Source organism: Saccoglossus kowalevskii, chromosome 3, assembly GCF_978046115.1.
Source record: "Saccoglossus kowalevskii chromosome 3, keSacKowa6.1, whole genome shotgun sequence".
Taxonomy (NCBI): domain Eukaryota; kingdom Metazoa; phylum Hemichordata; class Enteropneusta; family Harrimaniidae; genus Saccoglossus; species Saccoglossus kowalevskii.
Genome location: NC_140643.1, coordinates 35160992 through 35176548, shown reverse-complemented (window position 1 = coordinate 35176548; position 15557 = coordinate 35160992). Strand labels below are relative to the sequence as shown.

The 15557-nt window shown below is 37.4% G+C and overlaps 1 protein-coding gene across 2 annotated transcripts in view; it reads right to left on the bottom strand.

Annotated features, from left to right (window-relative positions):
- Positions 1-8499, bottom strand: part of LOC102801216 (inositol-pentakisphosphate 2-kinase-like) — a 44662-nt gene extending 36163 nt beyond the window's left edge. For both annotated transcript variants that reach the window (XM_085497128.1, XM_085497129.1), the window contains exon 1: positions 8119-8499. In XM_085497128.1, coding sequence (XP_085353254.1) covers positions 8119-8190 — 72 coding nt within the window. In that variant the 5' untranslated portion in view covers positions 8191-8499. The remainder of the gene's footprint in view (positions 1-8118) is intronic.
- Between the last annotated feature and the right edge of the window lie 7058 nt (positions 8500-15557).

Below are 15557 nucleotides of genomic sequence, written 5' to 3'. Positions count from 1 at the left end.
TCGGCCATTTTGAATCAGATAGTCAAACGTGACGATGTATAAAACATATATAAAATTTTAACATAATCAGTCAAAGCATGAATCCAAGGAAATAGTGGGTATCACCAAAGCAATTAGGTGGGGAATACAAGGAAATAGTGGGTATCATCAATGCAATCAGGTGGGGAATCGGAGGAAATAGTGGGTACCATAAGTGCAATCAGGTGGAGAATCCAAGGAAAAAGTGGGTATCACCAATGCAATTAGGTGGGGAATACAAGGAAATAGTGGGTATCATCAATGCAATCAGGTGGGGAATCCGAGGAAATAGTGGGTATCACCAATGCAATCAGGGGGGGAATCCAAGGCAACAGTGGGTATCATCAGTGTAATCAGGGGGGAATCCAAGGAATTAGTGGGTATCATCAGTGCAATCAGGTGGGGAATCCAAGGCAACAGTGGGTACCATCAGTGCAATCAGGGGGGGAATCCAAGAAATTAGTGGGTACCATAAGTGCAATCATGTGGAGAATCCAAGGAAAAAGTGGGTATCACCAATGCAATTAGGTGGGGAATACAAGGAAATAGTGGGTATCATCAATGCAATCAGGTGGGGAATCCGAGGAAATAGTGGGTACCATCAGTGTAATCAGGGGGTAATCCAAAGAAATAGAGGGTACCATCAGTGCAATCAGGTGAAGAATCCAAGGAAAAAGTGGGTACCATCAGTGCAATCAGGTGGGGAATACAAAGAAATAGTGGGTACCATCAGTGCAATCGGGGGGGGGGGGATCCAAGGAAAAGATGGTACCATCAGTGCAATCGGGGGGGGGGGGGAATCCAAGGAAAAGGTGGGTACCATCTGTGCAATCAGGGGGGGGAATCCAAGGAATTAGTGGGTATCATCAGTGCAATCAGGTGGGGAATCCAAGGAAATAGTGGGTACCATCAGTGCAATCGGGGGGGGGGGGGAATCCAAGGAAAAGATGGTACCATCAGTGCAATCAGGGGGGGAATCCAAGGAATTAGTGGGTATCATCAGTGCAATCAGGTGGGGAATCCAAGGAAATAGTGGGTACCATCAGTGCAATCAGGGGGGGGGGGAATCCAAGGAAAAGATGGTACCATCAGTGCAATCAGGGGGGGATCCAAAGAAATAGTGGGTACCATCAGTGCAATCAGGTGGGGGAATCCAAGGCAATAGTGGGTACCATCAGTGCAATCAGGGGGGGGGGGAATCCAAGGAAAAGATGGTACCATCAGTGCAATCAGGGGGGGATCCAAGGAATTAGTGGGTATCATCAGTGCAATCAGGGGGGGAATCCAAGGAAAAGATGGTACCATCAGTGCAATCAGGGGGGGATCCAAGGAATTAGTGGGTATCATCAGTGCAATCAGGTGGGGAATCCAAGGAAATAGTGGGTACCATCAGTGCAATCGGGGGGGGGGGGAATCCAAGGAAAAGATGGTACCATCAGTGCAATCAGGGGGGAATCCAAGGAATTAGTGGGTATCATCAGTGCAATCAGGTGGGGAATCCAAGGAAATAGTGGGTACCATCAGTGCAATCGGGGGGGGGGGGGGGAATCCAAGGAAAAGATGGTACCATCAGTGCAATCAGGGGGGGATCCAAAGAAATAGTGGGTACCATCAGTGCAATCAGGTGGGGGAATCCAAGGCAATAGTGGGTACCATCAGTGCAATCAGGGGGGGGGGATCCAAGGAAAAGATGGTACCATCAGTGCAATCAGGGGGGATCCAAGGAATTAGTGGGTATCATCAGTGCAATCAGGGGGGGGGATCCAAGGAAAAGATGGTACCATCAGTGCAATCAGGGGGGGATCCAAGGAATTAGTGGGTATCATCAGTGCAATCAGGGGGGGGGGAATCCAAGGAAAAGATGGTACCATCCTGGGCTCTCTCTGGAATTTGCTAGGTAATAGTAAATTTACTAATGAAGAAAAAAAAGTATTAGTAAACTTTGTCTGGAAACTGCAGAGCATTTTCCTGCGACCGAGCACAACGGGGAAGAGAGAAGGAGAGGAAGCTGTCCCCTCTGTCGTCCGCCGAAAACAAGACCAGCATGCTGAAAATGGTACTTGCTGGTGCAACCTGAGTTCTAATTTTGTGTGTAATTTCATGACATCAAATTAGGCAGTCTGCTCCACAAAATGTACCATTTATGATGGTACAACAAAACATCACAACAAAATCTGCAATGTAGACACCAGAACCTTTACTTGAATAACTCAGTATTAACATATTCATGATAAGGTCACATTGTTAACAGTGGGGAAAATAGTCATCATTCAAAAGTTCACTACCTAGAACACAAGTCATCCTGTGAATAAATTTTCACAGGAAATTTCTCAGAAAAAAAACTTTATGCCAATCAATATTATTATGAAGTACTCTCCCGTGCTCATCATGCAAACCCGCATGTTGACGTTTATGACGACACAAAATGACTATTTATTTTCATCGAAATTTCTGAATTAAAGTGAAAAAGTAACTAAAGTAACTTTCGGTCTTGTAACTCGATCTCAATGCTAAGAATGCCCGGTAAGAATGTTACACAAATTATAGTATTTTTCGATCGATTCGCTAACATTGTCTCACCTTCCATTAGCTGTGGAATCGTAGCCCTATGTTGCCGACCGCATTATTTACGTGACAGACACTGGCCGGCCCATGTTCGACATACAACAAAAATAAAAACAAGACGTCCGAATGAAATTGGTAGGGCAAAATTAGATTGTATGTCGCACCAAAGAGCTACGGAACCGCAGCTAACCTTCCATTATTTCTGAAATCGTGCTGCAGTACGATCAACTTTCCGTTTCTTGGTGCTGTCAGGGTTAGGACACCCATGGGTTTCTGGTTCTGAACACGATTTAGCGGTTTCTCCATCTCGTCATGAAAAATACTCGTCGAGCAGTTGTCTGCTCCTTTTTGACGTAGTCTCCATTTTCAATAAATAAACAAATCACGTGTTTGATAAGGGCGGCATGAAACCGTCCCATACTGAGAGTAAAGTCGCGGGGCATCTTGAAACACATGTCGACTAAACTACGCATGTGCGATGACACCAAAATAACTTTAGAGTGGAAAAGTGCATTCAGTGGCAGTTCCGTGTTGATCGCGATCACCATGCATGTAACAATTGTTGCAATCTTAGAAGTAACGGGACATTGTTAAAATGGCAATCATTCAAACCGTAACACGCGTGATGATCACAGTCGAGTCTTGACAATTAAATGAGGCGATTTGCGAGGGTATTTTGTACAAAATGTGTTCGTAAATCCTACTAATAGATATTTATTTTGTTCGTAAATCTTGTCCAAATTTCGTAATTTACGACATTTGCGAGCGACAGCGAGAGCACAGCCATCAGTGCAATCAGGGGGGGAATCCAAGGCAATAGTGGGTATCATCAATGCAATCGGGTTGTTGAATCCAAGGCAAAAGTGTTCACGAGTTTCCAGCCCTGTAATGTCATTTTGAAGACACTGAACACATAACATTTAGTCAACCAGCCAGTCTGGAATGCTTACATACACACATCAATAATCAACAGCTGTTGGCGCACAGAAGATATCTTTGATAAAATGTATTTATGTATCACCATACATTGTATATATCAAAACATGGTCTCCAAAATGTTATTGATTCTACAGGAATATATTGTAAACAGTGGAAGCTGGATCAAAGTTGAAAATAATAATTTTCAACAAATCTGGGAAAACCTTATCAGAAAACTAATTTAACATAATAGACAAGAATTCGAAAACATGTCATCATATACTCAGCAAGCACAGGAAGAGCTTGGACACAGAGCACTATTCAAAATAAAAGAGCACTATTCAAAATAAAAGAGCTACATATGTAGTACCCAGTATACCCAGAGAATAACATCCCAATAAAAACACACCTGAAACTATTTGTCAGCATAATCAAACTAGTCGTACTCTACTGCAGTGAAGTATGGGCTAGTGATTGCATACTACAATCCAAAGATCTTCATAATAATATGCTCCCTATGGAGAAGCCACCCACTAACTTCTATATATATGTGTTACAAGTTAACTGTAAAGATAGTAATTTAGCATCTCTATTAGAAATTGGCAGGTATCCCCTAATTCTTACTAGCATAAAACACTTAAGCAATACACCTAACTACCGGTACATGTAAGTAACAGGAGTGAAAAGCATATTAAAATATGTAAATGCAAACAATGAGTGGGAGAGCCAACATCTGCAATTATCTTGCCTCTGCAACAAAAAAGGTTATGGACAATCTCCAAATAATCTTTTAAATTAACAGTAAAGAAAAAATGGATGATGACAATAAAGGTAAAAAACAAATTGCCCTCATACAGAATGCCAATGACTACTCATATGAGGATAATAATAAAAAAATAAATAAAAATCAAGCCATGCATGGCACAGTCAAATTCAAGATAAATAGTTTTGTTTATAGTAATATAGTTGGAACATAAACATGTCAGAAGTATGGATCCAGAAGATGCTTGATTATGATAATTTAAAACATTAAACATTAAACATTAAAATGATTGACATCTTGCATCTGACCGTCAAATGAGTACTTGTCAATATTGAAAATTATTACTTTGGAACAGCATTAATTAAAACAAAATGGCCACCAGGTGGTCATTTTGAAAACATCTATATATCTATAAAATGATGTAAAACGAATATATAAAATTTCAGTCAAAGCATATCAGAGATATGGCTCTAGAAGTGCATTCATTTAAACAAAATGGCCACCAGTCAGCCATTTTGAAACCGATTTGAAAAATTAAATGATAATGTATGTACCAAACAAAATCCATCCATAAACGCCAAGATCCAGTTCTGGAATGCCAGTAATGCTTGATTTTTGAAAACAGCTGCCATTTAGCTATTTTGAATCAGATAAAGAAGTCAAACCAATATATCTATGTCATGATGTAGAATAATTATATAAACAAGCAGCCTGTCGGCTGAGATAGCTCTGCTGTTAGCAATGCACATGGCAATTAAAGAACAGAAGATATCATTAGAAAATGAACAAATCTGAGAGAGGTCCACATGTAGTACCTATATATGTAATATCAAAGCAATTGGACTTGCGGTTTTTAACAAGAAGTCGAAAATATCACTTTTTACCAAAAATGACAAAAATATTCACCAAAATTAGAAAATTAAAGATATCATTACAAAATGAACAAATCTGAGAGAGGTCCACATGTAGTACCTATATATGTAATATCAAAGCAATTGGACTTGCGGTTTTTAACAAGAAGTCGAAAATATCACTTTTTACCAAAAATGACAAAAATATTCACCAAAATTAGAAAATTGAGGATATCATTACAAAATGAACAAATCTGAGAGAGGACCACATGTAGTACCTATATATGTAATATCAAAGCAATTGGACTTGCGGTTTTTAACAAGAAGTCGAAAATATCACTTTTTACCAAAAATGACAAAAATATTCACCAAAATTAGAAAATTGAGGATATCATTACAAAATGAACAAATCTGAGAGAGGTCCACATGTAGTACCTATATATGTAATATCAAAGCAATTGGACTGGCGGTTTTTAACAAGAAGTTGAAAATATCACTTTTTACCAAAAATTACAAAAATATTCACCAAAATTAGAGAATTGAATATATCATTATGAAATGAACAAATCTGAGAGAGGCATTCAGGCTTGTAGTTTTCAAGAAGAAGTCGAAAAAGTAAAACATTGACACGGACGACGACGGACAATCACTCATATGATAAGCTCGGCTCGACAAAGTCGACAGCGGAGCTAAATATGAACATAATCAGTCAAAGCATGGCAGAGATATGGCACTAGAACTGCATTCATTAAAACAAAATGGCCACCAGTCGGCCATTTTAAATTGGATCTGAAAAATAAAATGATGTGCATCAAGGTCCCATAATGTCCAACGTATGTACCAAGTTTAAACAAAATCCATCCATAAATGCAAGATTTTGATGATTTTTTAGCACAAAATTGGCCACCATTCGGCCATCTTGAATCAGATCGTGATGTATGTGTGAAGTTTGATCGTGATTGGTCCAGGCATGTATAAGATACAGGTCCGGATGCATGAACACACACACGGACACAGAGATGCACAGAGGTCAAAACATAAGTCCTTGTTTTCGGACTGCGTCTGGACGGGAATCTAATAAACAAACTCAACACTAACAAAACTAAGAATTAGTACACATGTTCTACAAATAGAAATGGATTGCTACAATAAAATAGATGCGTGCAAGAGGAAATGTTCCGTGTGTGACAAACATGAGGATGAAAAACATTTTTTTCTAAACTGCTAATTGTATGAAAATGAAATAAACCAGCTAAACACAATCAAAAATATCACTGCCAAACACAACAGATGTCTGAGTGCATATTTTGAGGTATCCTCATAATAACCTTATTACTATACATCTTGGCATTCCAATAATAACCTCATATTATTATTATTACATTGTACACAGGGTTCACAAATCAAATTTAGCTATTTTGCATATAAATAGCATATCTAATTGCCATCAATGCCAAACAATTAAAGGAAAATGAGAAAAAAAATAGCTACTTGTATTGGAATATCACCGTAAGATACACTGTCCAAGTACTATATTGATGTTCTTGAATTATTATTTTCACAAATAAATTAAACCTAATTGTGTAAATTCAAACACACCCTGTGTGATGACTGCTGCTTTTCAATGTATTATTACTGTTTGTTGAACAGACATATTGTGGCATGTTAGCTATATCATACCTAGTATTAAATGTAGTCATAGCGGTGATATGATTAACTGACAAATCTGATAGCAAGGTCCTTATGTCATTGGCATAATGTGTACATTTCAACTGTGTGAAATAAGACATACAACAGAATAGAATCTAAATCACATAAATATACCACTGTACTACTGTACTTTAAGGTTTTCTGGAGCTTCTTTTCACAGTGTCAAATACTGTAAGTAGCTAGAAACATAAGTCTCTCTGTATTTTCAAATTCATGGGTTTGTTATTAATGTGTCACTGTCGCCAGAAATGTAAATATGTATAGGAAAGACTTTGACACAACAACAAATGTTTACAAAATTGATAGCAGCCAGTTTTTAGAGATCTGATAAAACTCATGTGTGTATTTACAGACAAGCTAGTAAATTCAAATACCGTATTTGCTCTATTTGCTTGTGTAAATGATAGACATTCATGTATGATCATAAAGTCATATTTTAGTGATCCTTACATAATAAATGTAATTTTGAGTTCATGTGCACTTATAAACATATAAAAATGTTTTTTGTGATGATAATGTACTATAGTTAGGATGATGGGTAATGTTTATATTTTGTAATACATCAGATAGTGCATAGTGAGAGTGATGTAGTAAAGATCAACTAAAAGAAGAACTATAATAGAACAGTTGAATCCGCACATCTAACTGACCAATAAAAGAGTCAGAAGAGGGATTACTCAACATATTATGGAAATATATTAATATAACCTATACAGATGCTGGTATCATGCAATTGGTGTAAATGTTGGATTGGGCTCAACAATACTGATGGGGAATTTGAGAAGCGTACACATTAAATCAGAAATGTTGGTGAGAAGTATTGCCCTCTGCTCTGTTCCATGAGATGCATTTATCACAAATGACTCTTGCCCTTGTTATGGAAAACATGACTTAGATCCTAATTGATCAGTAACTCAATACCAAATATAACAACAAATAATATTCACTTACAAAATTAAACAATGTAGAATAATATACCATATTTTTAGATGAATTTCAACAACAAAAATAACATACATGTATCTCATAAAATAAGTAAGTGACAAGAATTTTCCAAATCTCCACCAAAAAAACATCAAAATGGTTTTGAATTCCAAAATTATATACTGTATAATCATAACCTCAAATTGTTATTTGTTTACAGCAATCAATTACCTTAATAAATTACCATTATAATCCTGAATAATTTTCATTTTTGTCAGAAAAATATGATTTTTGTAAAAAGAAATATCTGTATTGCTTGATGTTTGATGATTACGATCTCGACTGCGTTTTAAACAAACATTTACTTACGCGTTCGGATGCGACGACAAGACAAGAATTTCCTTCCCCGCGATACTTCCAACCATTCACGGATAAATCCATCGTTACTGGTAAAGGTGTGACAGTGTAAACGACAACATCGTTCTTGTCAGCCCAGCGATCACTGACCTGTAGTGCTTGATTGGGGAGTGCCAATCTAAATCAGAAGTCGGGGCTGGTCGCCGTATCCCGGAAGCTGTATTCCGTTAATATCAAGCTCCAGTCTAGATCGTAAAGTCGAGATTTCGGTCCAGTAGCGATTCTATCAACACAGAATACAAATGATTCTAAACAATACACTGTTACCATACCGAATAACAGAGATCAGTCTTGAACAAGATTCACATGGTCAACAATGTTGAATTGTCCGCCATATTTGAATAACTTCTGTCGGAAGACCCCCTAGCCGAATGGTTGTTATATATTCTAAACTCACATCGCAGCTGTTCATCAGTATGAAATGTGCAATGCAAGTAACCTCGATATTGCGTTTGGTAGCAATAAATCGGATAGTAAACTGTGTTTGTACTATCGAAACAACAAAACCATTCCCCTCATTTTTATAAATATTTATAAATTTCACAAATCACAAGGAATCCAAGGTTCTATTGGAGAAGGAATATGCATGTAATATTAAACAATTGTCAAACAGCGTCATTGCTTTTTGCGCTCGTTGATTTTTTTTTTTTATTTATTTGTTTCCATCCTTTTACATCAGGGACTCACTAATAAGTAATTAGAAGCTGCAATAAAATTATTGGAAAAAGCACATATTACTAGTATATACATGAAAAAAGAAACAGAATTTAAAACTTAAAAGAAGTACAAAAATGAAACTTTAAAAACTTAAAGAAAATACAAAAGATGGATCTTTTAAACTTAAAGTAAATACAAGAAATAAATCTAATCTACATAATCTTTTCTATAATCCACGGCATCAATAAGAAATCTTTTCACAACTCTGTCGATTTCTGCACATATCTCATGATTGTAATGCTGGGTGCTATCGTCTAAAAGGAAACATAATAATGCTTTACCCTTCGTAATATCTTCGTAAAGATTTGTTTCCCCAAGATATTACGAAGGGTAAAGCAGTATTATGTTTCCTTTTAGACGATAGCACCCAGCATTACAATTATAAGTTATGTGCAGAAATTGCTTGGATGGTTAATTTCAACGCCCATTGATATGAGTAAATATTTTTTTTACATGGAGAGAATAGGTTTGTTGTGACGATAGTGTCACATTGTGAAGAGATCCTTTCTCTATCTTTTGTGTTTAACCCGATCACACTGTGTATACCTTTCCTCCCAAAAGTACGGTGTCAGCACAACTTCTCGGAACAAAATATTAATTCCATAGAACAAACCTTTAAATTCTTAGGACAAGGCATTAAATTAGTCAGACATCAATTTCGTTGGACATTCAATCCATGTTGGATATGGGACTCATAGGGATGTATACAACGGGACAAAAAATAACTTTGTGGGACAAGGGGGAATAGAGTGAAACATGTATTATTCAATAACAACCAATACTAAGTAGAAAATAAATTGTACAAAATTAAAGTTCTGTCCCGAGAAATGGAGTTGTCCTATGCTGATAGCTGAAGGTAGGGTCGACAAGCTGAAGCCTTAGTTGACAACAGAAGTTCCTCTCTCCCATCGACAATTTGCAACTTATCTCAAGAAATGGAGCATGTGAACATGTTTTTTGACGTCACTATTTGATATATATATATTTTTTTTCATTCCCGGCAATAACTCACTTTCTCCATTTTCGTGTCGGTTGTCTTGGTACCGTGTCATTGCAGTGCATAACAATATAATATCGTTACAAGAGCACAATTTCCCACGTTTTTCCAATCACAAATAATAATATTTTCAATCAAGGACAAGTTTCTGAGAATAGTACATAATTGTTTTATTAAAATAAGCAGACCGATTTCAATTATTATGATATTCAAATATCACATAGTAACTTGAATTCTTATATTATTGACACACCCCAGAACAGTTGGATGTTTACAAAAATGGACTGAATATCATATATTTGTCTTAATCTGTCTACTGTGGGGGGCAAGTTATGGGGTTCATGTCAATGATGCCATTGGTACAGTGAGATAAACCCATTATAAACTATCATAGTATTACATACGCCAGTAATGTTACAGTACCTTTGTTTTACATGATTATAATATTAATAACACTATTTTGGGCTTTGAGCATTTTAATTTTTTTTTAATATTGTCTTTAAAAATTGAATTTAGAAAGCCATAACAGCAAAGAATGGGTAATTCCAACGTTTTTCATCATTAAAATTGTGTTAATCTATATTATATATATATATTGTATGGGCTTTTGTCACAGTGTGCAATTTATGTTTTAATTGGTCATTTAATTTTGAAAGCTGTACATGTGGATGGCTGGCAACAAATAGTCGGGATAACCGGGTTTTCGAATACACGTTTCTGGTTATTCGCACTGGCACCATGGAGCCGAAAAAGTTTCATTTCCAGTCTGTCTGACAATCAAACTACGCGTTTTGCTGAGACCCCTGTTACATGTTATTTTAATATGTTAGTGGGTCACCAAATCACTTTGTTCATAGAGTTGGTTGGCACGAGTGACGTCATAAGCTTCCTTTCAATATATATATAAATATATAAAGTGTGCTAAGTATCACGACGATTAGCTTTGTATGTTACATATACAAATGTACTAACTGTACGCATTATTGCGCGCGAATGTTACCATGTTATGATATTTTACATTTTTTGTACACTTTTTTTCTATAACACTTGTATGGTTTTGTGCACATAACAACAAAGAATGGTTAACTGCATTTTTTCCATCAATAACATTTTCCAGCCAATATTTATTGGTCTAAGAATAGATATACACACAATGAATACATGCACAACACCCAAAATAGATGCACATATTGTTCTATGTATTTTTTTGATTAGTTCTACTAATTGCAATCTGATTAATTAAAACCCAGCAACCGTATATTAAAAGCGACCAGATCCTTGTTGTTACCATAGGTTTACTGAGTGTTCAAGTCTGAGTATTAATTCAATTAATTCAAGAGATCGTGTCAGTAGTCTATATAGTCTCTCAACTGGCCATGAGCAATCGGGTGAGACATTGTCTTGGCGGTCTCGGGTCTCTTCATTTTAATTTACTGAAGTCTGAATAGGATTATTTGGTCTGTGTGATTTTGTCCGCTGGGATTGCGTCGCCTAGAGCTGTGTGTGTCGTGACTTTGTTATTATCCCCTCATCTAATCAGAATACATCTAGTTTGGTGGTTTTGTCATATATGTTTTCAACTAGTGTGACTCAAATGTTGGGGATATGATTGCATTTTATTGTGTTTGTTATCAGATTCAGTTTTACGTTTCTTTGTTTTGTTTTTTCATTGTTGTATGGTAAAACATTTCACGGCAATGTAGAAAAGTGCATGCAGTGGTGTGAGATGAAAACAAAAGTTATTGTTTCCACGTACCCTCTCAAATGCGCCAGTATCAACACACGGTTCCCCCTCGTAACCTTGGATAACAATATGCGAATTGTAACTCACTGTGTACTACACGCGTTAACGAAAAATTAATGACAGATGTCTACATGTGAAGCAAAACGGCGACGGGAACTGTGCACAAGTGAGCACACACGTGACGGATAACTAAAATATGGGCGTGCAACTGTGTGCTTTATAAATTTTTTTTTAATTTAGGTTTATAAAAATGGAATGCTAACAATCCACACCATTGTACTCTTGTCGACGTTTTAAACAGCGAGTGGGTGACGAAGACGACATTATATTTACCCGAGATATTTACCAATACTAGTTTTAAATGGACGGACGGACGGATTTACATTGAAGATATTTACCAAACTACGAGATAACACCGCATTTGACTTGTGGGGGTTTAGTCCGGGGGTAGGTGTTCAGATTAATATCACGTGACAACCGTCTTGATGAAAGCGAGTAGTATTTTTCGCAATGGACGCCGGGAGGAAATGAATGAAGCGTTTATCCACATAGGGGTCAAACAATGTTTTCTATATATTGGATGTTACACACTCTCACATACATTTCACCCGACATGTGGATAAGGGAATTGTGGCAAATTATTACCAGTATTATTTTTTAGTGAATAATTAATTAAAATAATAATAAAAATAACCTGAAAGCAGTCGGTATGCTAATTACCATGGTATATATTAATACCATATCATTTTAGCGAGAAGCTGTTTCGATATTACATTTAAATATGAATCGCCCCCGCACACGCCATGTAGTTTATCGTGCAGGTATACGGTCGCTCGTTGTACCATATGGTATAATTCATATCCCAACTTCCTTTCTGTCAATAATGTTTTAACATAACAGGAACAGCCTGTTCATTGATCGAAATCGTTACTATGGGTACACACGTATCACGCATCATGGTGATGGGGTTTCGCAGTGACGCATTTGCATTCTAATAAAGGAGACCAAATGACTTCCTCTTTTATGTGTACATTGTATACTAGTATTTCTCGCCAGAGCAGAGAGTGATCATGATAAGCTCGTGGGCGGCTATTTTGTCGCGATATGTAACTACCTACGCTGTCTGCTTTAGGGAGTTGATGTCATATAATTGATGTGATACTCCCGATGCCAATTTATGAAGTGTAAGTCTATGTCTAGTGGCATACTGGAATATCGCATGCGTTTATAAATCTCCAACGCCGGCAGCCAGTATGAAGTAACAGGCCATCGACGAATACCTGGTTAATAAAGTCAGTCAATTATTAACCGTTGATGAAATATATACTGATTGATTTATGGCACTGTATTATGCCACTGGAGTACGCTACCGATAGCACGTCGTGGGAAAGATAAATGGGACACAGCGGTCATTATTATACATTAATTTACAAATTACATATACCTGTTTAAGATGGCGTTCGGGAAAGAAGTCAAGGGGAGAATAATGATGAACTGCGTGTATGGATGAACCCGTTCCCTCGAACGTCAAGCATACAACCTATGATTATAAATTTTATGTAAAAACACGGAGCCAATGAGTCAAGTATCCATGATTTTAGCAAAAAAAGAGTAATCAGTTACAGTCACAAAGTGATGATTTCTGGAGCTAAAAGTTTTAAACAAATGATGAAACCGATTTAGCTACACTATTGACAATATAGAAAAGTTGACTCAGCTGATGTTTCGTTTTCGCTAAAATTCCTCTCAAAAATCGCAATGAGCCTTTGTAATGCTGGTATTTATAATAATTTGAAGTACAAGCATGATGTTACTCCTTTCTAAAATTTGTATTTTCAGAATACATATTACTGATATATTGTAGTGCTGTAAACGTCTACAGCCATATACACAAACCTTGGAATACGCATTAGAGGCAAGTCATGGTTCGGGCACTACGGGACATTCGATATGCAATGTACTGAATGGTTGTGTGTGACATGATGACTGCCGGCCAACCATACTGTAATTGCATTCAGACGCCTGAAATGAACTAATCTCTGAAATTGTCGTAACATGTTACTGAATGTGTATGCAGATATCAATGCTACCGCTGGGGAGGGAAGAATATACCCCCAGCTTCCGCCGTCTGTTTCTCCGCTTCACTGCCGACAATAGAGCGAAGCGGGAAAATCAGGGGGGAGATGCTTGGGTATAGGGAATATGGGAATTAACTTACACTCATGGGGTTTGAACTTGTCTCGAATACCCGAGGGGGGGGGGGCGAAGCTGTTAACTTATTAGTGGTTGCTGTCTAATTCCCCTACGTACGGGAACGTCATGGTATACAGATTCACCAGTGAACATCTCTAAGCTGACCCCCCCCCCCCCACCAATTGGCCACAATTAATACACAGCTAGGGTGAACAGTCGGTATAATAGAACGACTTTTAGCGTTCATACTCAAGTTTATATTCACGAATGGGAACTTACAGAGCGTTCGTCACTCGCCATATATTCCAGACCATTACAATTAAATCTTTTACGTGTGAACTCAGTATAATATAAAAAGTAACAAATTCTTTCATACAAAACTTAAATAATATTTGGTTCATTTCAGCCATTACAGCACATTCGTGTATTTGTACTCAAAAGCGGGCCTACTTTCTGGTAATGGACTTCAAAGCATCTTTTCATCTAAAATACGGGATTGGGTGTAAAATGTCACCTGTGGCAAGGACGCGTACAGAGACTAATTCGGGATTCCTCAAGCACGCCACCAACCACTTAATTCAAAGTTTCATATCAGTTTCTACAAAACAGTAATAACAAATTCTTTCATACGTGTGTAATAAACTTAAATAATATTTGGTTCATTTCAGCCATTACAGCACATTCGCGTATTTGTACTCAAAAGCGGGCCTACTTTCTGGTAATTGACTTCTAAGCATCTTTTCATCTAAAATACGGGATTGGGTGTAAAATGTCACCTGTGGCAAGGACGAGTACAGAGACTAATTCGAGATTCCTCAAGCACGCCACCAATGACATTAATCAGTCAAGTTTCTCAAGTAATTATTCCCATCTATAAATCACTGTTCTCATACAATTAAGTTATTTCCATTAATGTCTTTCCACGATTCGACAGATCCTGTGTATCTGCCCTTAAAATCCCAAATCCACTTTCCCAGTCACATATACACACCAAGGAGACAAGTTTGAACCATGTTACTCTAAATACGACCAGTCGAACACACAGGCACCACTCGTAAACTTCTGATCAATACACCTACGCAGTACGCCCACATAAAAGAACGACCGACATAGCCGAGTAGTTTTGGTCTACGCTACGGTAATCCGAACACTACAAACCTTGGTCGATCATGTACATTGTAGTACTATGTAGTTCAATGGTACAACTCGTTACTGAAATCACACACAAAATATGGCGGGCTCAAGACAGGTTTTTTGTTTGTACACGCACAGTCCCTCTATATGATAGAGGGACTGTGGTACACGAAACGGAACAAAGATAGAAGACAAAAGTGTACACCTCTGCGTAAAGGTGCTGCTTGCAGGTGTGGCACTAAAGAATGATTATTTGGCCACGGTATTTTGAGAGCCTTTATTATATACATCTGGCAGCGAAAATGAATCCATCATGTCCGTAAAACGCAGTAAGGAAGCGTTTGAATGTTCCCTTATTTGGAAAATGTGTCACATTCGAACACCTTTCCTTGTTTACGTCGGGCGCGACAAAATAGAAATTTTCATTCAGATTAGAATCAGCTGAAATTTCCAGTGTAACCGAATCACAATGCGCTTAGACTCGCCAGGGGTCAACTGAGCTGTCAAGGCCTTACACAAAATCTGATACCGTATATATACAAAAACAAAGTCATGTGACCAAACACATACACCACACTCGTACAAAGAATCTGGAGAGAAGCCATG